At 40.9% G+C, this 25,083-nt stretch overlaps 2 protein-coding genes across 3 annotated transcripts in view; both read left to right on the top strand.

The window, feature by feature from the left end:
• PIKFYVE (phosphoinositide kinase, FYVE-type zinc finger containing) overlaps positions 1-23,024 on the top strand; it is an 89,808-nt gene extending 66,784 nt beyond the window's left edge. For both annotated transcript variants that reach the window (XM_063317932.1, XM_063317931.1), the window contains 11 exons: positions 16-111; positions 1,801-1,884; positions 2,716-2,807; positions 4,581-4,745; positions 5,636-5,695; positions 10,867-11,043; positions 11,235-11,338; positions 11,637-11,765; positions 17,003-17,264; positions 18,619-18,693; positions 20,094-23,024. In XM_063317932.1, the coding sequence (XP_063174002.1) occupies positions 16-111; positions 1,801-1,884; positions 2,716-2,807; positions 4,581-4,745; positions 5,636-5,695; positions 10,867-11,043; positions 11,235-11,338; positions 11,637-11,765; positions 17,003-17,264; positions 18,619-18,693; positions 20,094-20,209 (1,360 nt within the window). In that variant the 3' untranslated portion in view covers positions 20,210-23,024. The remainder of the gene's footprint in view (positions 1-15; positions 112-1,800; positions 1,885-2,715; positions 2,808-4,580; positions 4,746-5,635; positions 5,696-10,866; positions 11,044-11,234; positions 11,339-11,636; positions 11,766-17,002; positions 17,265-18,618; positions 18,694-20,093) is intronic.
• Positions 23,025-24,650: 1,626 nt separating this feature from the next.
• The window catches only part of PTH2R (parathyroid hormone 2 receptor), a 42,751-nt gene continuing 42,318 nt past the window's right edge, over positions 24,651-25,083 (top strand). Inside the window, exon 1 of the mRNA XM_063291695.1 lies at positions 24,651-24,887. Within this exon, the coding sequence (XP_063147765.1) occupies positions 24,831-24,887 (57 nt within the window). The 5' untranslated portion in view covers positions 24,651-24,830. The remainder of the gene's footprint in view (positions 24,888-25,083) is intronic.

Here is a 25,083-nt window from a genome sequence, read left to right as displayed (position 1 = left end):
GTGTCCTTAATGTAGTGAGCCTGACAAGCACTACTTAATGTACGAGCACGAACGGGTTCCTATTGCTGTCTGTGAGAAGGAGCCAAGCTCCATCATCGCCTTTGCTCTCAGGTACACTGGTTTGCTCTTTTGGTGTCTAGAAGTCTTTTCCAGCCCAGTGGCAAACTTTGAGATAGTTTGTATGAAGGGTAGGGTATAAATGAAATAAAAACCCTGCGTAGCCTGGAAATAGGTTCAGCTGCTTCTTGGATCTATTCGTTACTATATTTCAGTGCCGGATAACGTGAGCCCTACTAGCTTTCTTAGAACCAAAAATTACTACATAGTATACCTGCCAGATTAATATTACCTGACTGTGCCCTTTCCTTAAATGAAGCTTTATCTGTTAAAGGGCTCTTAATTGGAAAATGGAGAATTTATTATGGCAACTCTCTGAAGAAACTCTGTGCCTTGAGCTGGCTTGGCTTTCTGTTAGTAAAGGTAAAGGTTTCCCTTGACGTAAAGTCCAGTTGTGTCCGAATCTAGGGGGCGGTGCTCATCTCCGTTTCTAAGCCTTAGAGCTGGCGTTGTCCGTAGACACTTTCGGGTCATGTGGCCAGCATGACGACACGGAACGCCGTTACCTTCCCACCGAAGCGGTACCTATTGATCTACTCACATTTGCATGTTTTCGAACTGCTAGGTGAGCAGGAGCTGGGACTAGCAACGGGAGCTCACCCTGCCGCGCGGTTTCGAACCGCCGACCTTCCGATCGGCAGCTCAGTGGTTTAACCCGCAGCACCACTGCGTCCCTTTCGGCTTTCTGTTAAGCCTTTCTTAATTATTATACTTGGAGAAATACGGCAACTATTTCTCCACAGTAAGATCTTGTGTGTCTGTATTTTTTAAAATGTATGTTTAAATTGGGCTTCAAATGTTCATTTAGAAATAAGTGCACTATTTCTAAATGAGTGAAATAAGTGTATTTCTAAAATACATCTTCACATTTGATCATGTATTATCTAAAGACTTCCTAAGCCATTTCTGGTTTATTTTGTGCTTTTTATTTCTTTCCCTAAAGCTGATCACCTCCTATTTCAGCCAGGGGCTATGTGAATAAATGTATCTTCATACCACTCCACCTCCATTCTGCAAGTTATCTCTATCTTCATGAAAATAAGCAGGGCAAAAAGTAACATCATTTTGGTCTCTAATGAACATAAGGGCTGCACTGATCTTGGACTGATGTTCCATTCTAGCGTACCCACAATGCAGTGCACTTACTGAGGACTTTGCAAATTGAGTACTTCCTCTGGAGCTGTGAGGGAGGCAGTTTTCCACTGCCTGGAACTCTTGCTTTGTCATAGCACCTTGGATTCTGCCATGTTCTTCTGAAGACAAGGAGCCATGGCACCATCCTCCAGATTTTTTGGAATGATCAGAGAGGTGGCTTTGCCACCACAGCTCTGCAGTCATTGGGAAGGGAGTGCATTTGCTGGAGTACCCATTTTTTGCCCCCCTCCCCCCATTGGACCAGCTTGATGCCCTTTCTGTCCTTCAGCCTTCCCAGGGCAGGGAGGACACTCACAGGTAAGCAGAAATACATGCGTGAGTGTTTGCATTCCAAAAACATGGCTGTGTCAAAGTGCCCTCTGAATGTTTTCAGATTCAGGAGTATCCACCACTTGAAGTCTGAAGTAGTACAGCCCAGAAACAAGTTTATCTTCCCGATAACACTTTATCTGTTTGCATGGTGCCTACTCATACTTTGAACTAGGGAATCGAGCCATTTGAATAAAACCTCTATTTGTTTATTTTCAGTTGCAAGGAATACAAAAATGCCTTAGATGAATTATCAAAATTGTCTTTGAAGAGCAGTGTTGAAGAAGGACTTCAGTCAAACAGGTGACAATCTCATTTCTCTTTCCCAGCTGTGCATTCCTTTAGGGCTCATAAGTATGATTCAACTCCTCCTATAGCCCTGATAATTGCCAGCAGCATCCCTGTTGGGTTGCTACTTTAAGATCATCAGCAGTGTGTTCTACCTGATCCATTCAGTCTCTTTTGGTGATATGCCTGAAGTACTTGGACTGAGAAGAGCACTTTTAGAGATTTCAAAGGGCACTCCAAATTCTAGAACATCCAGCCATCCTTTGGCTGTAGTGGCTGGAAATTCTGAGAGCTGTATCCCAGGCAAATCTGGAAAAGGCACTAGGTTGAAAAAAAAAAGGCTAGTCTAGGTTCTTGTTAAAATTCTCTGTTGCTACTGTATTATACAAAATTGTGCTGTTTGCAAAATCCAGTATTCTGTTTATATGTTCAGTATAGTTTTAGCCTCTAGGACTTTCCAATAAATTTGCTGTATGAAGCTTGATATCAAATCCCGGAAGCCTGTCTATAGATTTGTCAACAGCTATTTATTAACCAAATGAAACCTGAGTTTCAGAAGCAGCATTCTGATGTTATTCAACATATTCCTGAAGACAACCTCCCTGGGAGCAAATTTCCTCCTTTTGTGGGTTTTAGGAAGGGATATGTTGGAAAAAGTATGCTAGCTTTGACAGAACCATATTCTAATCCAGCAGAGTTGTTTTTATGTTCAGTAAATTAAATATGACCCATATGTATGGAGGGTGATACTGCTGCAAAATTTAGGCTGATATGTTTGGTGAAATCACATTTGCATCAGGTGGATTTTAAAAATGTAGTAGCCAAAAAACTGTGTTTGATTTCCAGTCTGGCTGAGAGCAGAGTGAAGACCAACAGTCCTGTCCGACTACCTGAAACGAATGTGGGGCAGGCAAGCCAAACAACTGAAGCTGAACAGCGTAAGAAATTTAAGAGTTTGTGGGTGTTCATATTCTTTTATCTGTGTTATTGCAGGATGTGACAACATCTTGTTTAAATAAGAAAAGTCAGATCCTAAAAACCTCAGTATATTGTTGCTCAGATTTACCTAAAGTTCTGTGCCAGCCCCTCCCCAACAAATCTAATGGAAATATTGTTTCAATAAATTTAATAAGATCATTTAATAAGATCAATAAGGCCTACTGATTTAGTCATTTCACAGTTTGTGCTATGTTGATATATTTCATCACACAGAAATGAAGCCTTTGAGTTGAACTTGATGATGTCATGTTGGTTTTTTTTGGCAAAAATATCTTTGCTGTTGCCTTCTTCTAGGAGGCCTTTCCAACTTCCCAGTCTAATCTACAGCCCTTGGTTGTCTGGTGGTCTTCAACCTAAGTATTAATCAGATCCAGCTTTGCTTAGTTTTTTTTTTTTTTTAAGATCAATTGGGGTTGGCCAGGTGCTGCCACCTGCTATGAATAATTCACTTTCGCTTTCAAAGATATGCTAATGATACTATTTTAACGCATTCTTCGAAAAACTGTTCTCCCCTTGCTCAGTGCAGGAATCAAAATTAAAGGATCCCCAACAGATCCTCCCCTATCCTATCCTCCCTTTGAACCCTTGAGTTAAGGGAACCCACCATCATTCTCAATAATTGGTTCCATTTGTCAAACTGCTTTTACTGTTAGGAAGTTTTCCTAATGTTCATGTGGAATCTGTCTTCCTGTAACTTCCCACCTATGTGTGTCAGAGAATTATGTGTAGAAAGAATTTCCATCTTTTAAGTGGTATCTCATAGGGGTAGTTGGAATCCTGTATGTCAGTTAAATCCTAGCAGGAACAGCAATAGACGAACTCAAAAAGATGGCTATCCAGTCTCTGCTTGAAGTCCTGCCCTTCACCACCCCTCCTCATAAATGGTTCTGTTGTCAAACTGCTCTTACTGTCAGTAAATTTCTACTATATATGAAGCCCTTCGATCCAGTGTTGTCCTCCTAAGCGATTGCCTTCAAGTATTCAAAGGGTGGTATCCTGTCACTCCTTGGCTGCTATATCTCCAAGCAAAATCAGAGTCAGTTTCCTTTATAGGACTTGCTTTTCCTATTTCTGCCTATCTGGGGGAAGGCTATGTTGGGGAGAATTTTTCCCCCTCAATGGAGGGCATTTCTTTGTTTAGAGTAGCAAATCAATTATGTAAGTTCCACCTGCCGTTCAAGTGGTCCAGTTCCATGGCAGGATCTACCTGCTCAGTGATAACTTTGGTGATAATGATCCATGCAGCCATATTGCAGCTTCATGGGTCAAAGTGTAAACAAAACCATGTGTGCTACCTTTTTGCTTTTCATTTTGTCACATTCTTGAATGCAATGCATTTGAGCCATATCTGATCATTTAGTCTGCATTGAATCAGGAACAAGCCAGGGTCCTAACTTAGCAGAACAATGGTTTCTTGATTCAAATAAGGTGGATAACCAAGATAAGTAGATACTTTGTGGTTAAATCACAACTTATCTGTTGTTTCATTAACCTGAGATAATATGTGGTCTGTTCGTCACTGGTGGTAAAATTTTATCCCTAAGATCCCTTTTAAAAGATAAAGAGTGTTCTTGCCTACTCTTCCATAGAATTTCTCCAAGCTGCTATGAAATGTCCTGGAGCAGTTGGTAATTAGGCTGGAATCACTTGGCTTGATGACAGAGTAAATGATTAATGAGCTCCCCCAATCTTTTTTGTTTTTGTTTCTTCAGCAAAGAAGCCATACGGAGTTCTGTCCTTCTTCCGGGGCACAGGAGGGAAAAGTCCAGACCTGTCTTCTCAGAAGAAGGAGACCTTGCGTGGAGCTGACAGTGCCTATTACCAAGTTGGGCAGACAGGAAAAGAAGGGGCAGAGAACCAAGGAGCAGAAACCCAAGGTACAACATTTCTCAGCTTCATTCTTGCTTCTCTCTTTCCTATCCAGTATTCTTCCTGGTTTAATGAGATGTGCATAAGTTTTCATCTTCTGAAACATGATATTAATAGCAGGAAAACTTAACGGCAGGGGGAATAATACATGGTTGGGATAAACACGAACACAGCACATTGACACCTAGAAGCAAAAGCTTCTGCTGGACATATAAATAAGTATTTCAAATGTGGCTTTAAATAAAACATAAGTTTCCAGAATGCTGAATTTAGATCTGACAGTTTCTATTCAAGTAATTTCTTGACTTCTGTTTGATATGACAATGTGCTGAATTCGTGATGTCAAATCTTTTTCGAGACAAAACAAAAAATGGTGGAGTTGAAAAGTTAGGCACATTAATTCCCATGAAACAAGAATACTAAAAATTTTTAGTATTTTTTCTTCATGTAATTTCATGAAGAAGTCCTGCTAAATTGATAGTAATTTGCTGGAGCTCTGGATTACTGTGTTTAATAAATGGACTATATGTATCTGAGATTGGTGGCATTGGTGTTTTGGGATTGGGGTAAGATAGGAATTTATGAATGGCAAGATGTAGCAGTGATCCAGTTTGCTTCATGTTGTTAACACTGGCTAACCTAGCAATGCCCAAAGAATGTAATACTTCAAAATAGTTCACAATTTGTTAGAATAGATCAAGCTCTACTCTGTTCAGCAGCAAGGATACCTGGGATCATTTTTTCTGAGAATTTAAAGCATCTTTCCCCACATTGCTGCCTTTTAGATGTGTTAGACTTCAACTTCCAGAATTACAAATCAAGTCAAGGCATCAGGTTAAGAAAACTGGCCCTAAAAGATTGCATCTTTAGTCTACTTTTCTTGGTTTTTTTTTTCCAGATGAAATAGATGGAAGTGATGCACAAAAGAAGCAGCTCGGAAATCCACATGTTGAACTTCGTAAGTAGAAAGCAAAACACTACTACAAAGTCCCTTGTAAATTATACAATAATTATAGGTTCACGCTGATCTTGATCATGCTAAATGGAGGTGAATTCTGCAGATACTTGAAATTGAGATGGAGCATACATTTTTCTTGTGCAGAGCATGCCATTTTTCTGTAAGATGTCTTCGGTGCATTGTGTCACTGCTATTTATTCTTACTGCCACAAGGAGTCAGAATGCTGAAGTGTTTCATTAACCAACTGCTCAGGCTTTGCTGTTGAATAGATACAGTATTCCATTATTCAGATTTATTTATTTATCAAATTTCATCACCGAAAGAGGGATCCTCCTTTTCTGATAAAACTCTCTCCATTCCCATGACACCTAGCCTATGGGGGATGTAAAATGTATATAACACACTACATTAGGCAATTTGAACAGAGGTCTGTGGGTACTAGTATATTAACAAGATGTTCCTTTATCATAAAAAATCAATAGTAGTATTTGAAGGTATATCATATGCACATTTGCATTAACCACTAAAAGGCAATTTCATAAAATTCATTTTACAGCCATTTCAGAAGATATTACAGGTAGTAGTCTTCCCTTAACGACCATTTGTTCAGAGACCTTTTGAAGTTACAGTGGCACTGAACAAATGGTACTTATGCTTGGTCCCTGAAGTTATGGCTGTTGTGCAGCGCCTCTGCAGTCATATGATCAAAACTTGGGCACTTGGCAGCCTGACTGCACTTACAACTGCAGGGGCGCTTCAACTCCCACACCCACCTGTTTCCCCCCCCCCATCTCTGCCCTTTTGGCTGCCCTGCACAGTGGCACTCGGCAGTGGCGCTGGGGCTGAAATTGAGGCTTGGGGCCTTCAGCAGTTTCAGCCAGCTGCCACCGCCCCCAGGCCTCTACTTCAGCCCCAGTGCCACTGGCACTACTGCTGTGGAGTGCTGCCTTAAGCTGCGTGCCACAGCCAGCCACCCCAGCCCCACAGTGCAAAGCCCCTGCTGCCCCGTGCACTGCAGTTCCTGCCGTGCCCAGCTGACCTACCCTGTCTTCCACCTGCTGCTGATGAGGCACACCTGGCCTGGTCCCATGTGAGGCAGCTGCTGGCCACGCCAGGCCTTTTTCCTGAGTTGCATGCGCTGTTCTCCAAATAGCATGTGCCATTCTCCAAACAGTGCACACCGTTTTCATGATGCTGCAGAAGGTTTCTGAGACCTTCTGAAACCTCGCGAGAAGGCTGCACACAGTTTGGAGAATGGCATGCGCTATTTGGAGAACATCTTCTATTTTTAGGTCTTTGGATTTCTGGAGGCACCGTTACTGGGGAGTTGATAGAATATTCGCTCCCCTCTGTGAGATGTCCAAGCTTTTTTGTAAGTTTGTAGCCAAAGAACAACTAGAAAAGAAACTATCAACAGCATCTTCAAAGGAATAAAATTCAGAAGGGAAAAAGAAAACAATAACACACTACCGTTCCTGGATATCCTCAGCAGAAGAAACGACAGCAAATTAGAAACTCAAGTCTATCAAAAAACAACCCATGCTAACCACGTGCTCCATTACCAAAGAACAATCCAACCTCCCACAAGAGATGCTGTGTAAGGGCCGACTTCCAGTGAGGTCATGGTGAGCTAGACGTCCCTGATGGGGATTTGGTGGCATTTACGGAGTAGATTGGGAGCCAGATGCGGGATCCTGGCTGGTGAAATCTCTCCGGAGAAAAGAGAGATTGTGACAAAAAGATTGGACAGAAAGCTCAGTGGAGCCCCATTTCTTAATCATCTTTGGAATTACTCTTTACTGCTTTTGAAATATTAAGAACCTTTGGAATGGCAAGTTTTCATCACATTCACTGGGCGAGTTTCCTTCTCCTTAGCGAAAGAAGTTTTAAATACGACTTTAAGGACTCAGAAAAATATTACTTTTTGGAATAAACAGCAAAAGGGTGTTTAGGGTATTGATTTTGGAAAGTTAAAAATGGACTAAGGGTCCAGATAGATTTGGAATAAAATATTTGAAATTAATTATAAAAATCCTTCCCGTGGGAAACTGTCATTGGTTGGGTTCTTTGGGGAAAAAAAGCAATATGATAGGATGGGACTTTGAAGGTTGGACATAGAGGGAACTAGAAGAAACTAAAGATTACAATTAAAAGAGAAGAATACTTAAAATCGACTTGTTAACAAGCAATGGAGCAGTGGATGTTCTGAAGGATATTTTTAAACAATGGACGCAGAAATTAATTTTAAGAATGTCTGACACCATAAGATAGTTGGTGTGTTAATGATGTCATAGAAGAGGAACAAGCTATAGTGGATAAGACTGACATTGTTTTGAATGTGGATATGACAAGCTAAAAGAATAATATGGAAAAAGATGATATATAGCACATACAAACGAAACTGGTTGATGTCTTAATACTTAAAGAGGGCATACAAATATCAAACCAGAAGAGTGATTTGGATATCCTTTTTTTATTGGATGTACAAAAGAGATCTATTTTGGGACATTATTTGAAGGGATTAAAAACAAGATTGTTAAAAGTACAGGGAAGGAATATAGAATTATTTAGTTAGTTATTTGATCAGGGTTAAAATAGATATGTTGTTCTCTCTGGTAACCCTTAATGGACTTTTGTTGATAAGGAATGGAATGATGAGGTTTTGGGATTTTGTTTATATTTAAGAGATGAGATATGGGAAGAAGAGAGCCTTTGTTGTATTTTAAGAGATGGTGGTAAGTTACTAAAATGGTTTATACTTCTTGTGATGAAGAGGGAAGTTAGTTCTTTATATACTTCCTTTTTTATTTTTTTTTATTTTCCACACTTCCTGTTTTTTCTTTTTATTCTTACATTTTTTGTAGTTTGTATTAGCTTTTACTTTTTCTAATTGTAATCTCTAATAAATTTATTATTAAAAAAGAGGTTCTGTGTAAGAACATTATTCAGATGAGTACAAATGCACTGCAGCAACCCAGAACACCAGAAAAAGGAAAGAGACTGCCTATACAACATCTTCCAACAAAATGGATACCCACACAACTTTATCAAAAAGTGTCTGACTACACAACCTGCTCCAACACAACCAACAGAAGCTATGAAAAGGATAACACTGCCATACATCAGAAACAACCAACAGACTATTACAACCACATGCACCACTGTAGCACACAAACCAACTAAAGCCCTCCAAAACATCTTAAGCAAACCAAAGGATCCAATAGCCCAAGCAGAGAAAAACAGGAGTCCTACGGTATTAGGACTGCAACAGCCACTATGTAGGACAGACAGGCAGAAGACTAGCAGAGCGCATCCACAAACACCAACTAGCAGTCAGAAGACATGATGAGAACTCCTTAATCTCACAACACATGGACAGACTCAACCATAGTTTCAGTTGGGAAACTGTGAGCATCCTAGACAAAGCTAAATCCGAAAATGCTAGGGAATTCCTGGAAGCTTGGCATTCAGATAAATCAGCCATCATTTACACACCATTCAAAAGAGACAATCAAAAAGCTAAGAAGGAAACAAAAGACCAGATCGAAATACCTAAATTCATGGACCTCATTAAGCTCTGCCTCACTGCCTACTTTCAGTTTGATGGACCAGAACACCTCCTCACCAGCAGCCAACACTCAGATAAGCAGGAATTAACACCAGGCAAACAATCAAGCAGGAAAAAAATACCCTAATCAAGGAACTACCAAGGAGAAAACCACACCCCCACCAACACAGGCAGGGCAAGCTACCGTATATCGACAGGGAGCAAACCCCACCCTCACTCGCACGGATGATGTTACCTAGTTGGGTAATGAAATGTCTGCAAGCAAACAATCAAGCTCAGAGAGCACCAAGGACTCCACAGTTTAACCCTGAGCTACAGATACTCTCTTCTATTGATTGTATGTGCTATTAAGATAATGTGCATAACACACTTCAAATGCTGTTGCTACATGAATACAGAAATCACTGTTCTTTCATCAAACACATCTTTTACTTGAAAAAAATCCCAATTCCCATAGTCTCCTGGAAAACTTTTCTTCTGAAACCCTGGAGGGCTTTTTAAATCAGTTTTAGAGGTTACCAGGTACATGGATCAGTGGTCTGAGACAGTGTAGGGCAATTTCCTAAAGTCCCTGTTTTTTACATTTTGCAGTCTTGTTTCTTCCTCTATTAAAATTCAGGCCTTATTGCCATACAGTGCTGCTAGCTAAAATAAATAACTTTGTGGATGATACTTTGTAGTCTTAATTGCAGTGTTCTGATTCTGAGTAGTAACTCCAGGGTATAAAAGCAGAGGTTCCCACTGAGAGAAGCCTGATTTTTTTCTCATCTTTGATCATTGGGCTAACACATTTTTTGAACTCAGAGAGCACCAAGGACTCCACAGTTCAACCCTGAGTTACATATATTCTCTTCTGTTGATTGTGCTGTTAAGATAATCTGCATAACACACTTCAGAGGTAGTTCACTAGATCTGTCTTACATACTGTACATTCTTCCATTCCTTAATAATGCTTTATGCACACTTCCCAGTATATCGAATGGTTTAATTTTTCCCCTAACTATTCACTGGTTTTGTATTTTCTTTGGGCTGTAGGGATATGTGGCCTGTTTTAGTACCTAAAGTGGTATTTCTATTTAGCTTGATCTGGTTTGCCCAGAGCTGGTTTTCAAAACTGCTTTTACAAGACACTCTAGATTCCAGTGCCACCAAACTCTTTGTATAACTGTTGGATAATCTTTAAAAAACTTGTAAACCTTCCAATGCCAGTATTTCTTTTCCCTGTGTCATGTGAGAAAGCAATTTTACTGAACTTAAGTGAGGTTGTTCACTGCCTGGAGGGGGATTTTGGGTATGTATTTAAGTTGCCTGGAGTTTGAAGTTTGATGATTAAAAAAGAAGAAGAGTAGCTGTGTGTGTGTTTCTCTCTCTCTCTCTCTCTCTCTCTGTGTACGTACCTACATATACACACACTCACATACTGCAGATCACTGTTGCACAGTTAAAATCAAAAAGTTCTGATGAAGAACATAGATGGTCCTCCAGTCTGAGTTAGGAAAATATGTGTGAACATCTCATCTAGAAAGTGGAACTTCCTTTATTTAATTCATTAAAAAATAAAACATTGTTTTATTCATTATTTTATTCTGTGTGTTTTTGCAGAATTCTCTGATGCTAATGCCAAGTTTTACTGCCGGATTTACTATGCTGGAGAGTTCCATAAAATGCGTGAAGTGATTCTTGGAAGTAGTGAAGAAGATTTTATCCGTTCTCTCTCTCACTCCCTGCCTTGGCAGGCAAGAGGAGGGAAGTCAGGAGCTGCTTTTTATGTGACTGAAGGTATCTAACTGCTCAATGCCTCATAAGCATGGGCTCTTCCTTTTTATTGCATGTAAACAGCTCTGTGATGACCTCTCAGTAGCTAGAGATGAAACTTAGATCAGTGAAATCTGGTGATGCAGTTTTAACTGATGATGTTTGAAAGAATTGTTATGTCTTCATGCAGTAGATTAACAGACTTTCTTCTTTAGATGACCGATTCATCTTGAAACAAATGCCTCGCCTGGAAGTCCAGTCCTTTCTCGACTTTGCCCCACATTACTTCACATACATTACTAATGCAGTTCAACAAAAGGTACAATTTGTGGAATATTTTATCCCTTGCCTTTAAAACCAAGAGAGAAGTATCAGGATTAAACAGAAATATAGAAGGACAGAAATAAACATACATACCTATTTACTTATTTACTGGCTTACCTTTGAGTCATATCAACTGAGAGTGCCTTTTGAGGGAGGACATTGTGTAGACAACCTAGCAGTGTTGACTTTCTGCAGTTGTTTATATTTTGTTTTTACTTGTCTCTATATTCTGTCTTACTACATTGGAGAGTAGCACCTTGAGCAACTGATGAATAATTAACTCTTTATTTCAGAAACCAACAGCTTTGGCCAAGATTCTTGGGGTTTATCGAATAGGCTATAAAAACTCTCAGAACAACACAGAAAAGAAGCTTGATCTGCTAGTCATGGAAAACCTCTTCTATGGCAGAAAGATGGCTCAGGTGAATAAGTGTCTGTTACAGAAATGGGAAATGTGTCTTTCTCCTGGGTTGCTGTGTCTCTTCCCACTGGAAGATTTAATAAGGCTTTTAATAGCAGCTTGCTATTCTTGAAAATATTGAGGAATTGCCTGCAATGTTTTGCTCTGTAATGGATCTCCACCGAGGAGTTCTGTTCCAATTTAATTGCTTTGGTGGAAAGTTCTGGAATGCCCTACCCTTGTTGTTGTTTATTCGTTTAGTCGCTTCTGACTCTTCGTGACTTCATGGACCAGCCCACGCCAGAGCTTCCTGTCGGTCGTCAACACCTCCAGCTCCCCCAGGGACGAGTCCGTCACATCTAGAATATCATCCATCCACCTTGCCCTTGGTCGGCCCCTCTTCCTTTTGCCTTCCACTCTCCCTAGCATCAGCATCTTCTCCAGGGTATCCTGTCTTCTCATTATGTGGCCAAAGTATTTCAGTTTTGCCTTTAATATCATTCCCTCAAGTGAGCAGTCTGGCTTTATTTCCTGGAGGATGGACTGGTTGGATCTTCTTGCAGTCCAAGGCACTCTCAGAATTTTCCTCCAACACCACAGTTCAAAACCCTCGATCTTCCTTCGCTCAGCCTTCCTTATGGTCCAGCTCTTGCAGCCATATGTTACTACAGGGAACACCATTGCTTTAACTATGCGGACCTTTGTTGTCAGTGTGATGTCTCTGCTCTTAACTATTTTATCGAGATTGGTCATTGCTCTTCTCCCAAGGATTAAGCGTCTTCTGATTTCCTGACTGCAGTCAGCTTCTGCAGTAATCTTTGCACCTAGGAATACAAAGTCTTTCACTGCTTCTACATTTTCTCCCTCTATTTGCCAGTTATCAATCAAGCTGGTTGCCATAATCTTGGTTTTTTTGAGGTTTAGCTGTAAGCCAGCTTTTGCACTTTCTTCTTTCACCTTCATCATAAGGCTCCTCAGTTCCTCTTCACTTTCAGCCATCAAAGTGGTATCATCTGCATATCTGAGATTGTTAATGTTCCTTCCAGAGATTTTAACTCCAGCCTTGGATTCCTCAAGCCCAGCTTGTCGCATGATGTGTTCTGCATACAAGTTGAATAGGTAGGGTGAGAGTATATAGCCCTGTCGTACTCCTTTCCCAATCTTAAACCAGTCCGTTGTTCCGTGGTCTGTTCTTACTGTTGCTACTTGGTCGTTATACAGATTCTTCAGGAGGCATACAAGATGACTTGGTATCCCCATACCGCTAAGAACTTGCCACAATTTGTTATGGTCCACACAGTCAAAGGCTTTAGAATAGTCAATAAAACAGAAAGCCCTACCCTAATGCACTGTATTAAGGGTATTTAGTTATTTATCTGCTGCTTCTTGCACAGAATCCTGAAGTGGTCTACAAATCCATTTTGCACTAGTTTTTGAACCAATCCCAAGGGCAACCTCACATAGAACACGTTATGGTAATCTGTTCTGGAGGTTATCAGTACATGAGTCATTGTGACCCAACTTTCCCTGACCCGGAATGGGCAGAGCTGGGGTACCATTCTAAGCTGATAATTCGCACTCTTAGATATGGAGGTCATCTGCTCTTCTAATGACAATGAGGGATCCAGGAGTACCCCTAACTTGCCCTCAGTGCTTCCATTTTGTCAAGTTTTAGTTTCAGTTTATTCATTCTCTTCCAGCCCGCTATCGCAGTCAAGGGCAGGTTGGGTTATACATGGCCTTACTTCATTCAGTGAAATAGCCCCGGCTATTGTTGGCATATCCTCCAAATCCTTTAATAGCCACATCCAGTGGCTTTGTATAGACCCTGAACAGCACTGGAGAGAGGATGATACTTTGAGATTCCCCATAGCAAAATTGCCAGTGTTGTTCTCTGGAACCTGTCTCATAGATAGGAATGGAAGTACTGCGTAAAATGGCCCTAAATCTGTGGGGTGTTCTGCAAGAACACTATGAGAAGTGGGAGCTGCTGAGAGAAGTGGCCAGAATTGCAGTGTTACATTCTCTGCCCCACTCTCCCAGTGAAGGTCAGAGTGACCAAAGTTAATTCTGACCTGTAACCAGGCTGGAATTCAGGGTAGAATGGATCTGAAAAATCAGTATTCCCAAAGTGAGCATGTAGTCAGTTTACTGCTGTTCTATAAACTGGGAAAGGATTGTAATCATCTGGGACCAGAGAGGCTTCTTTACTTTTCAGGAAGGTCCATTCTGTTGCCCCTTTAAAGGCAGCAGCCACCATCCCCTCATGTAATGATGCATGCACCAGTCCTTGGATGAAGGAGAAGGTGATAGAATGAATCACTGCAAGCATTTTGTCCACACCTTTAGGCTGGGAAAAAAAAATAGAACTGATCTTACAGAACTTGACCAGTCAAGGCATTGGACACTTGGTTCCCACCTGTAACAATAGCAGTTTTATCCTTAAAATGCTCTGCAAAGCTACCCTAGCAGAACTGTGAGAATTGGAAAACAAAATTTTCTGGAGTAAATGATACTGGTCCCAGGGTTATTTGGAACAGTTCTGTTGAATCACTACTTGAGGATGCAATGGAAGCAGTGAAATAAGCCTTCTTTGCTGCCCTCATTGCCAAAGAGTAAGCAGGATTATGAGTTCAGGCAGCACTTTTCTTTTTATTTTTTTATTATGAATTTTATTAAGTTTAAAGAGAAAGATAAAAGCTACAAAAAAGGAAAAAAAAACTACAAAAAAGAAGAAAAACTAAAAAAGTGTGAAAACACAAAAGAAAAGATTTTTACAACATTACAGAAAGATGTGACTTCTGGCTTTTAATAGCAAGGATATACAAAAATTTTCCATAATCATCTCTTAGGTAAAGGTAAAGGTTTCCCTTGACGTAAAGTCCAGTCGAATCTGACTCTAGGGGGCGGTGCTCATCTCCGTTTCTAAGCCTTGGAGCCGGCGTTGTCATAGACACTTCCGGGTCATGTGGCCAGCATGATGACTCGGAACGCCGTTACCTTCCTGCCGAAGCGGTACCTATTGATCTACTCACATTTGCATGTTTTCGAACTGCTAGGTGAGCAGGAGCTGGGATTAACAACGGGAGCTCACCCTGCCGCGCGGTTTCGAACTGCCGACCTTCCGATCGACATCTCAGCGGTTTAACCCACAGCGCCACAGTGTCATCTCTTACTCTATATTAAACCAAAACCACATTATTTATATCAATCATTCCCCATTAGCACATTATAAAAATCACTAAGTACAGTTACTCCCCTTATATTAAAATTAAAAAATTCATATAAACCTCCTAAACAACTCCCCCCCAAATAACATTTATTTAATTATTCCCTTCCTACTACTATTCTATACATTTCTGTCTACTATAATAAAAGTCAAACTAAAAAACACATAAATTGTCTGCCATTATACTAAATAATACAACAGTTTTAATAATCTTAATATTAATAAACCCAGAAAAGAAAAGCAATTCAAAACAATGACCTTAAATCAAATTCTTAAAACCATCCAAATAAACATTTTTATACCCTAATAATCTTAATCCATATCCTTAAAAACAAATAACATCAGTTGAACCCTAAAAGCGATCCAGATGAACATTCTTTAACCCTTAATAAACCAGAGCAGTTACATATCCCCACAATATGCACAGAGCTTTTCTCCTGAAAAAAATCAAACAGCCCAACTGCCCCCCTCAAAAATTTCAACTTCTCTTCAGAAAACCTCCCATACATAATGACCCCTTCTTTTTCATGACATTTCACCAAAAAGTCAATTTTACTTATTGCCTGCAGATCCCTCTCTCCATTGAATTTCTCCAACTCCACTATCCAATCTTCATCCAGCATCTCAACAGAAACCCCAATCTCATTCTTAGAAGAAACATTTCTATCACTGTTGAATTCCTTGATTTCATCTACCACATCCCCAACTAGATGACACCTTTTAAAACTCATATTTTCCACAATGTCCTGAATGTCTTGTCTAAAAACTTGATAGGAGTCAGAAAAGATCTGTTTGAAATCTTCCATGTCTCATGCAGTAGATTATGGCGCCCCCTAGGAGCTTAACCAGCGAAAGTCGAAGATATGAAAAAGTTCCAGAGTGTGTTTACACAAAGTGAAAGTGAGATAAACTGACAGTTCCCCAGGAAAAGTAGAAACAGAAAGCTGAAGGTTTAAATCAGCAAATTCAGTGTGTAGGATAATGCTATTATCTTCAACGTTAATACCAAAATAATAAGAGGAAGACAATAATTTACTCTCAATCCTCCTTTATATTTGGAAGGGAAACTAATTCCAAAATTAAAAAAGAATTTTTTAAAAAAGTAATCTGAAAAATAACTATAAGCACCAAGGGAGCCTTCTTCTCCTTGCTGTAGAAAGCCTCTCAGGGTACACATACTTAAAAATATATATAAATTCGGTGATATAGAAATGGGGTGGCTGGTCTTAGTGTCCCTTTAAGGCTATAGCATAGCTTGGAAATGGTGATGTCCCGGCCTCCCAGCTAGCCCTTACCAGTAGAATGCAAAACGCTGTTTGTGATCTTCTGGCTGCAAGCAGCCATCCAGAGGGCAGATGGGGTGATTCCTGGTGTTTTCCTTTATCCGGAGAACTCTCCTGGGCTTCTGGAAAACCTGTCTGAGCCCCCCCAAAATTGCCACATTGTCAGTTCTGCCTGTGGAACCCATGGGCACAGCTGCTCAGTCTGCCATGTCCCCATCGGAAGTCCCAGGCAGCACTTTTCCACACTGAAAGCAGGGACTCAGAAACTCCTCCAGGGCATTCCAGAACCCCACACTTTCCAGTCTCCCCATCCCTGTGAGAGAAATAGGTCCCAGGGACCGAATTTTCACCAAGAAACTGTCTGATCATTTTTTCAGTGGAAATACATAGGCACAGCCATTCAGGTACATTGATAGCCTAACAGAGATTTAAATGAGCCATGTTCTAAATAAAGGATGTTGCTCATGGGTGGTATCAAAGAAGTAGTCGTGTGGATTTCTAGTTTAGAGAGTTGCTATGCGATTAGTACAATATTAAATCTGGCATGAATGAATAACGTATATTGTTATTACATATACTATTATTACATTATGCTTTTTAAAAATGTGCCAGCTTATAAGTTACAGACTCTGTAATACAGATATTACAGATTTTTTAAATTAAACAAATTAGCTCTTCCTCTTGAATTAGAATTCTGAAAAAATACTTCCTCCATTAATTTAGTGTATTGTTTCCTTTTGCTTTTAGGTCTTTGACCTGAAAGGTTCTCTGCGAAATAGAAATGTGAAAACAGACACAGGAAAAGAAAGTTGTGATGTGGTTCTGCTGGATGAAAACTTACTGAAGTTGGTGCGTGATAATCCCTTGTATATCCGTTCTCACTCCAAGGCTGTGTTGAAGGCTTCCATCCATAGTGATTCTTATTTCCTCTCCAGCCATCTCATCATTGATTATTCTCTTCTAGTGGGCAGAGATGATACCACTAATGAACTTGTTGTTGGAATTATTGGTACGTTACCTTTGACTGCAAATTACCAAGGTGTGGTTATCCACAGCTGATTTACATAAAGCAGATTATTTGGATTGCCTGATGTTTTGCTTAAATCAGTTTTGGCCTATAACTTGACTACCTCTTTAGCATCAAAAAGAGTTGCAGGGAAAGTGATGGAGAGGGAAACGATTTGATAATATTCTAATCCAATAATTAGAATCCAGCAATGTACCCAATAGTTTTTAAAAGATCTGGCTTGTCTATATAAATTTCATATACTTGGTAATACTTGTTTCATTTAACTTAAAATGTGAAAGCCGGCTGGGTGACCTTGGGCCAGTCACTCTCTCTCAGCCCAACTTGGTGCAGTGTAGACTAGCCTCGTGGTGCACCCCAGGCAACGTGACTTGTCACGGCTAAATAGTCTACACATCTGGCTGCTGGACCTCACAAGGATTTCCCAGCAAGAAAAGCAGCATGAACACCAAACTGCTATGCCATATGATGATTAAAAGAAAAAACCCTCAAAACATGTATTTTTTCAGTTAAAATTTATTAAACAATTCAAATTCTGGGTACCTTTAATTCAGAAGCTAATATCAGGCTTTACTTTATTCTTTCAAATAAGCATAAATAAAGTAATATGTCATGGTCTTGTATATCACATTCTGTAGAGCCCATTCTCAAAAAGAAGGCAGGCATTAAATATCTGAATTCTCAGTATATAACCCTGTGGAATAGCCTCTGTGTGGTGGCTATGTTGTAAAATGGAACTCTTAGTCTTTTGAGAGTTGGCTTCACATGTGTTGCTCATTGTAAAACTTGTGTTATTTTAATGAAGTTCAGAAGAATGAACTGAAGACAACTTCTCTGAGTATCGCTTGATTTTAGGTTACTGTAATTGCAGACACTGTAATGAATCGTTTGCTTTATAAAGTTTATAGTTTATCATTTATATTTTTAAAAAGAGCCAGTTTGGTGTAGTGGTTAAAACTACAGGCTAGAAACTGGGAGACTGTGAGTTCTACTCTCGCCTTAGGCACAAAATTAGCTGCGTCATCTTGGGCCAGTCCCTTTCTCTCAGCCCTAGGAAGAAGGCAGTGGCAAATCACTTCTGAAAAACCGTGCCAAGAAAACTGCAAGGACTTGTCCAGGCAGCCTCCGAGAATCGGACACAATTGAACGGATTAAAAAAAATTTTTTTTTAAGGCATTTTGGCAAACTACTAGAATTCGGTTGCATTCTCATGATGCCTCAGGCTAGGAAAGGAAACAAAGATACTGCATTTTACTGATGTGTGGAAATGCACAGATTAAGCATTAGAAACTTATCTTCATATAGCTAACTTGTGCTACTTACCTTTTTATTTCAGATTATATTCGTACATTTACCTGGGATAAAAAACTTGAAATGGTGGTGAAGTCAACAGGGATCTTAGGAGGACAAGGTAGGTCTAAAAAGTTTTTCCAATCAACATTGATTGCATTTTCCTCCTCCAGTCTCAGTTGCCAAATGCTAGATAATGTTTTTAAAATACTTTTTATTATAACATTTTCAAGGCTCTTTTGAATACTGACCTAATGCTTTGCAGTGTCAAGCTACTGAGATTATGAAATATCTACATTATTTTGTTGTGGCATTAAGGTCTAAGTAGGTATTAAATGTAATGTTTCAAGATAATGGCTTATGAAGAAGCATTGTTTATAACTTTTATTGTTTAAGCACCTGTAACCAAACGTTTCACTGCTTGTCCAAGCAGCTTCTTCAGTCTGAGCAAAGGTTGGTAAGGGACACCATATATGTCTTCCAGGGTGGCTGCATTGTCCCTACACCTGAATGGCTTGTTAATTTTGCCATGGAGGTATGGATTGTCTTTAGAATGTCTTACTCCTAAATCCCTTGTTCGTCCCCAAGTGGATTGTTAAGAGTGGCCTTCCTGGTAAACTTGTGAAGTGGTCTTAATATGCAATCCAGTGCAGTGAGGAGTGTTCTGAGCTCTACACTGGAGAAACCAAACAGCCTTTACACAAGAGGATGGCCCAGCACAGGAGGAGCAACACCACAGGACCAGAATCAGCAGTTTACCTTCATCTAAAAGAAAAAGGACACTCATCTGAGGACAATAATGTTCACATTTTGGACAGAGAAGATAGGTGGTTTGAGAGAGGGGTTAAGGAATCCATTCATGCCAAAGTGGAAAATCCTTCCCTCAACAGAGGTGGAGGCCTCAGACACAACTTGTCCCCCATTTTTCATGCTGCTCTTTCATTAGTCCCCAGGAAGATTAAGATCACAAGTTTACCAGGAAGGCCACTCTTAACTTGGGGATGAGCGAGGGATATAGGAGTAAGACATCCCAAAGACAATCCCCACCTCCATGGCACAGTTAACAAGCCATTCAGGTGTAGGGACAATGAAGCCACCCTGGAAGACATATATGGGGTCCCCTTACCAACCTTTGCCCAGATTGAAGAAGCTGCTTGGAAAAGTTTCAACCAAAGAAACGTTTCAGCCAAAAAGAAAGAAAGCCAGTTGCCATGACTCAGCCTACAGACAATTCCACCTGGATGACTGAGAATCTTCATCGACACCTGTAACCAAAGACTTCAGCTGAGTTTCAGTGTTCGGTTCTTTATCACAGAATCTGTCTAATACCCAATATAGTGTTCCAATATATATTCCAACATTGGAAAGAATAATTTCATAAAGCTTTGGTTCTGCCTTTGTGTATTCAGTGATGTTCAGAATATGAACCTATTGGTGTAATAATAAAATATAACTTTGGCCATTAATATGTTCCTGTTGGCTCAGTTTAATGTCTAAGACATCTTTCTTCTTCATTATTAGGTAAAATGCCAACTGTGGTATCTCCAGAACTGTACCGTACCAGATTTTGTGAAGCAATGGATAAGTACTTTTTGATGGTACCAGATCACTGGACAGGCCTGGGCCTGAATTGCTAAGATAAAGTGATGGCGATGGGATGATTTCTTCTGATTCAAAAAGAATATAACAGAGTGCTGTCTTTCTATGTTGCCATCCTCAGCTCGCTCTCTTCAACAGCCACTCAAGGATCTTCTGCCACAGCCTTCAGAGCTGGGCTTTCCTGCCCCATGAATTTGCCCTTGAGAAGTCAGAACTGCAGTAGAAGAAGCTGCAGAGTAGCATTCGGAGTTTTCTGAATCAGAATGGTACTTTCACGAGGACTTAAGTAGACAAGTGTCTGCCAGAAATTACGTGGTATTGATGCACTGAAACCTGTTGCAATGATGCAACAGAAAAGCCAAGGGCTCTTGCAAGGAGTTGAAACCATGGTCTTGATAACAGGGGGCATGCTGGCCCCAGTTCAGCTAGCCCAGTAATTGCAGTTCTGATACTGCTGTCTTTAATCATGAGGAACCAAGTCAGTCTGTTAATAGTGCTGCTGCTGCCGTGGTGGTAAGAGTCGATTTTGTAAGCATTATTGTGTGTTGTGTGATTTGTTATGCACTGGATTTATTGTGCAACTTTCCATTGAGCAGTATTTTGACTATTTTAATCATTTCATAGATCCCAGATGACCATTTGAAGCCCTGTTTTAATGTTACACAGTTTCTGTATGGTCTGATATTTTACTGGAGGGTTACTTCTCTTTTTGAATTCTAGCTTAGGTCTCAACCAAACTTCAGAAAAGTTCAGGTTGTACCCCAAAGCTAAATTTTCTCAAGTGGAACCTCCGTGGTTGAGTGTCACACAGCCTTCAACCACTAGATGTTACCTTAAATTATGCCTTTAGCTCTATTCCATTCCCCTCTTTCCTGTCACACTAAAATACTGGGATGCTTTTGATCAGATTTTGTTTTAATTCAGTAACTGATAGCTACCTGATAAACATTATCCTAGTTTCTTTTCATTTCAGCACCATTTGAGGTATGTAGTATTGATGTTGCTGTGCTGCACATACTCAGGTTGGGTTAATAAAGTAGGCTTTTAAACAGTAGTTCCTTTGGCACCATGAAACATTTGCCGTTGTGGTAGGCGCTCTGAACAAGAAAAAAATTAGGAGGAGGATGTCTGTGTGTATATGGGGTGGGTGGCAAATTAGGCTTTGTGGGTGAAGATTTGGGTACTTTTACAAACTGAGTAAGCACTTTTTTTAGTATTTTTTGTAAATATGAAATGTTTACTACATTAAAAAATATGGCATTAAGCAGACAAGACTAACATATGTAGCCTTACTGATTGTCTACAGTTTTGGTTTGAGCGCAAACCAAGTTTGCTTGAGTTAAGTTTTCCCTTTTGATCACTCTTCTGTTTTGCAGCCAGGAGCCTTAAACCTACACTATTTTTCATGGCCTAGGGAAAGTTGAGAGCATTCCAGGAAGTCATTAAACACTGGCTTAGACTTGATAATACATGTGTGGACTGGGCTGTAGGTTGGATTTTTCATGGGGAAGTTCAAATCAACTCTGCTTTTGACCAGTCTTACCATTTATGTTTATGTCAGAAACAGTAAGGATTTTTATATGAAACCAGATAATCTGTTTGAATAAATTAATGTTTATAACCAAGTTTTTATTCTGTTTATATTCCTTTTACTTATTTATTTTTAGCTATTGGCTAAAAGCCTGATCTCCATGAAAAAGCACATTCCTTAATTATTCATTACTTAAACAGCAGTATTAGTATTTAGCTGGCTTAAAGTAATTTGGAACAGATGTCTTGCTTGAGTTTGAGGAACAAAATACAGCATGTAGTGGCTTCCCAAGGGCCACTTCTTTTGCTAATTATCCAAAGGGCAAAATGTGGGTATGCAGTTTGTGAGTAGTGAATAAGTGTGTTAATACACAAGTAGCAACTGAAAATATATTCCAAGTCAAATGTATCTTCCTTGGCCACATTTGAAGCCAGACCATTGACAGAAGCATTTTTTTCTGCACACGCACGCACATGCGCGCACACACACACACACACACACACACACACGCATTTGACCTGTTCACCAGTACACCCAGCTGATGTACCTTCCAACAAGAATTAATGGTGATTGGAGTTCTGCATCACAGAAAAATGTTCAGGAGCACCACAGCTAGAAAGCATAGCAGAGATTTTCTTTTCTAAATGGATTACTGTTGATTGTCCTTAACATTTCAAATTCTGTTAATGTCAACTTCCTTGCGTTTTGAAAAAAGTTGATAAATGCCATTCAACAGACTGTTTATATCAGAAATATGTATGGTAGGCCCCCAAATCTTGATAGGTTCTTTAGTTTGTGACCTCTTTAAATTGAAATGGGGTGTTAACACAGTATTCTAGAAGCACGTATTTTGAACAGGATTCAAGTTCTGCTCACTTCAGTGTGTTCCTTTTAATTTTGATGTGTATGTGGATTTCTTCTGTCTCTCTATGTAACTAAGTCTACAGTTGTGGGAAAGACATACTTCCTTAACTGTTCTGTTGGGGTTGGGAAGAAGGGGTTCTGTGCATATCATGCAGCCTAACAGGCAGTCCATATTGCTGCAACCTAAACAGTGGGCATCGCTCATTAAAGTAATACCCTCCAAAACATTATCTATGGTATAATGGGGAAAAACAATTGAATCAAAACGTTAGAAGTTATCACATTAGCCATAAAACATGCTCAAATAATTTATTTAATGTATATAATGTGTATATTTCTATTTTTCCTTAGTTGAGGTGTATTTTTTATGATTCTGATATGTTAAACTATTTAATTACATTTTCTCCATTTACAAAATTATGTATAGAGAGAGTAACAATAAAGTAATTGAAACATTACCTGTTGTGCCCACCTGGTTTATTTCATCCCTGCCTTAAAACCCTACTGTTGGCATTATGGCGTGAGAAGATAGACGTGATCGATGATGTGCTAAAGTTATTGCTAGAGATATTACATGAATTTGACTGCTGTGCGTTGCTATGCAAGGGTGAAAACAACTTGCTTCATCATTTCCAAATATTTAAATACAGTTCTCAACTCAAATGTATAGTGCATGCTTGGAAATAGGTATTAAAACATTGGTCAAACGATACTTTTGCATGAATTTTAGAAAAGAATAGGACAGAACGGGTGGGTCAGACTTGAAATGTAGTGCTTTGTTGGCTCTTTTACAATTCTAAGGCACTTTCCAACTCCCTTTCTGTTGCCCACAAAAAAATTGGGAACTGGAGCACTGTTGCAGTTGCCTGCCTTCTGTTGGAGCATCTCACGTGTCATATAAGCAGATCACCCTTCCGAGGCATAAAATCAGGCGTTTGCATCTGTTGCCCAGGGTTTCTGGGAAATTAGTGGGAAGGCTGCTGCAGCATAACTGCTGGTTTTTTTGTCAGTTTCTTTGTGTTTCTTCTTTGCTGATGTCTCTGTGTGGAGTCAAAGAAAGCAACAGATGTAAAACTGCTGCTTAAATAACATACCTAGAGTTAATGGTTTGGGTTCCTGCATCACCCAAGCCTGGAAATGTGGTCGCTTTAGTTGTGATCCTGATTATGGTTTAAGGCAATTTTGAACAATTCGTTTTCCAGGAAACACAGGCTGTAGGGCTAGATGCCCACTGAAGCCACCCCTCCATTGCCTTATATTTTTCTCCTCTCTGGTTGCGGATTCAATCCCAATCCTGCCACCAAAAAATATTTTTTTTAAGGATTCGCAGGCGAGGGACATGTACCATCCAATCCTAGAAAAGGATCTATCTTTCGCTGTCTCCTGTAGCCCAAACCGAGGTTCTTTTGCTACCATTGGCCTCCCTGGTTCCTCCTCCTCTGCTGAAAGTCAGATTCGGCCGGACCGTCTATGCCACTCACTGCGACGAGCGCTGTAAATGAATCATTCAGCTGCTCTGCAATCTCCTCCCCGTTTACCACGCTTCTTTAATTTTTTGTAATGCTGTATGTGGCTCTGCAGGTCCTTTCTGTCCGGTCTCGTTAAGTATTTGCATTTTTACACCACTCCCGTTGCAGGATGGGAAAGGGAGATTTGCTAGGCGGGCGGTGGGAATGAAGTAGCTGTCAGTAGCTGACTCCCTCTGCCCTGCCGTCCCCCGTCTCACGCCCACGGCTCCTTCCCAGAGCCGAAACAGGCCGGCAAAGGAACCTCTCTGCACCTGCCTACCTCCTTGGCCCGAAAGGCTCGGGGGGCTGGGTGGGAATTCCGTTCCCGGAGAAGGGGAAGGATCGCCGCTGCCCTGAGTCCCGAGAGCGTCCCACGCCGACGCGGAAGAGCCCTGGCTTGGCTGGCCATCCCCGAAGGCGACGCGGGAGCCGCTAAGCAGCCGCCTTCCTCCACGCGCATCTGCTGGGAAGGGAGAAAGACGGGTCCGTCCGCGGCTGTCTGGGAGCGCGTCTCTTCTCCCCTCCCTTGAGTTGCGCCGGTGCCCGGCAAGTTCGCCGCGGCTTGTGAGGCTCAGCCCAGATCGACCGCCAGATTTTGGAGCTTCCGGCCGCAGGGGCAGCAACGGGGCGACGTTGCCCCGCCGCCCGGCCCCGCTTCCTCCTCGCCGCTGGATTTCCTCCTTGCTATTTTGCTCCTTTCCCTCGCAGCGGAGCTTTCCAACTTTCCTCAGCACAAAGACCCGCAACGGCCCGAGAATGCCCGCCGCCCTGGCGTTCCTCGCGGTGGGCGGCTGCTTCCTGGCCCTGGCAGAGGTAAGGAAGCCCCGGGCGCGCCGCGAGCCCCTCAGCCTCGCCGAGGAGGGTGTGTAGAGAGATTGAGAGGGAGCGCTGCTCGGGAGCGGGAGGAGGTCCTTCTCGCAAGCCCCGCCTGGGGATGAGTCGCGGGAGTCTGCGGTGATCAGGGTCGGGGCGCGGGGCGCGGAGCGCGGAGCGAAACTCAGGACGTCGC

Source organism: Candoia aspera, chromosome 1, assembly GCF_035149785.1.
Source record: "Candoia aspera isolate rCanAsp1 chromosome 1, rCanAsp1.hap2, whole genome shotgun sequence".
Lineage (NCBI taxonomy): Eukaryota > Metazoa > Chordata > Lepidosauria > Squamata > Boidae > Candoia > Candoia aspera.
The sequence above is the reverse complement of the archived record's forward strand: the minus strand, read 5'-3'. Positions and strand labels throughout refer to the sequence as shown.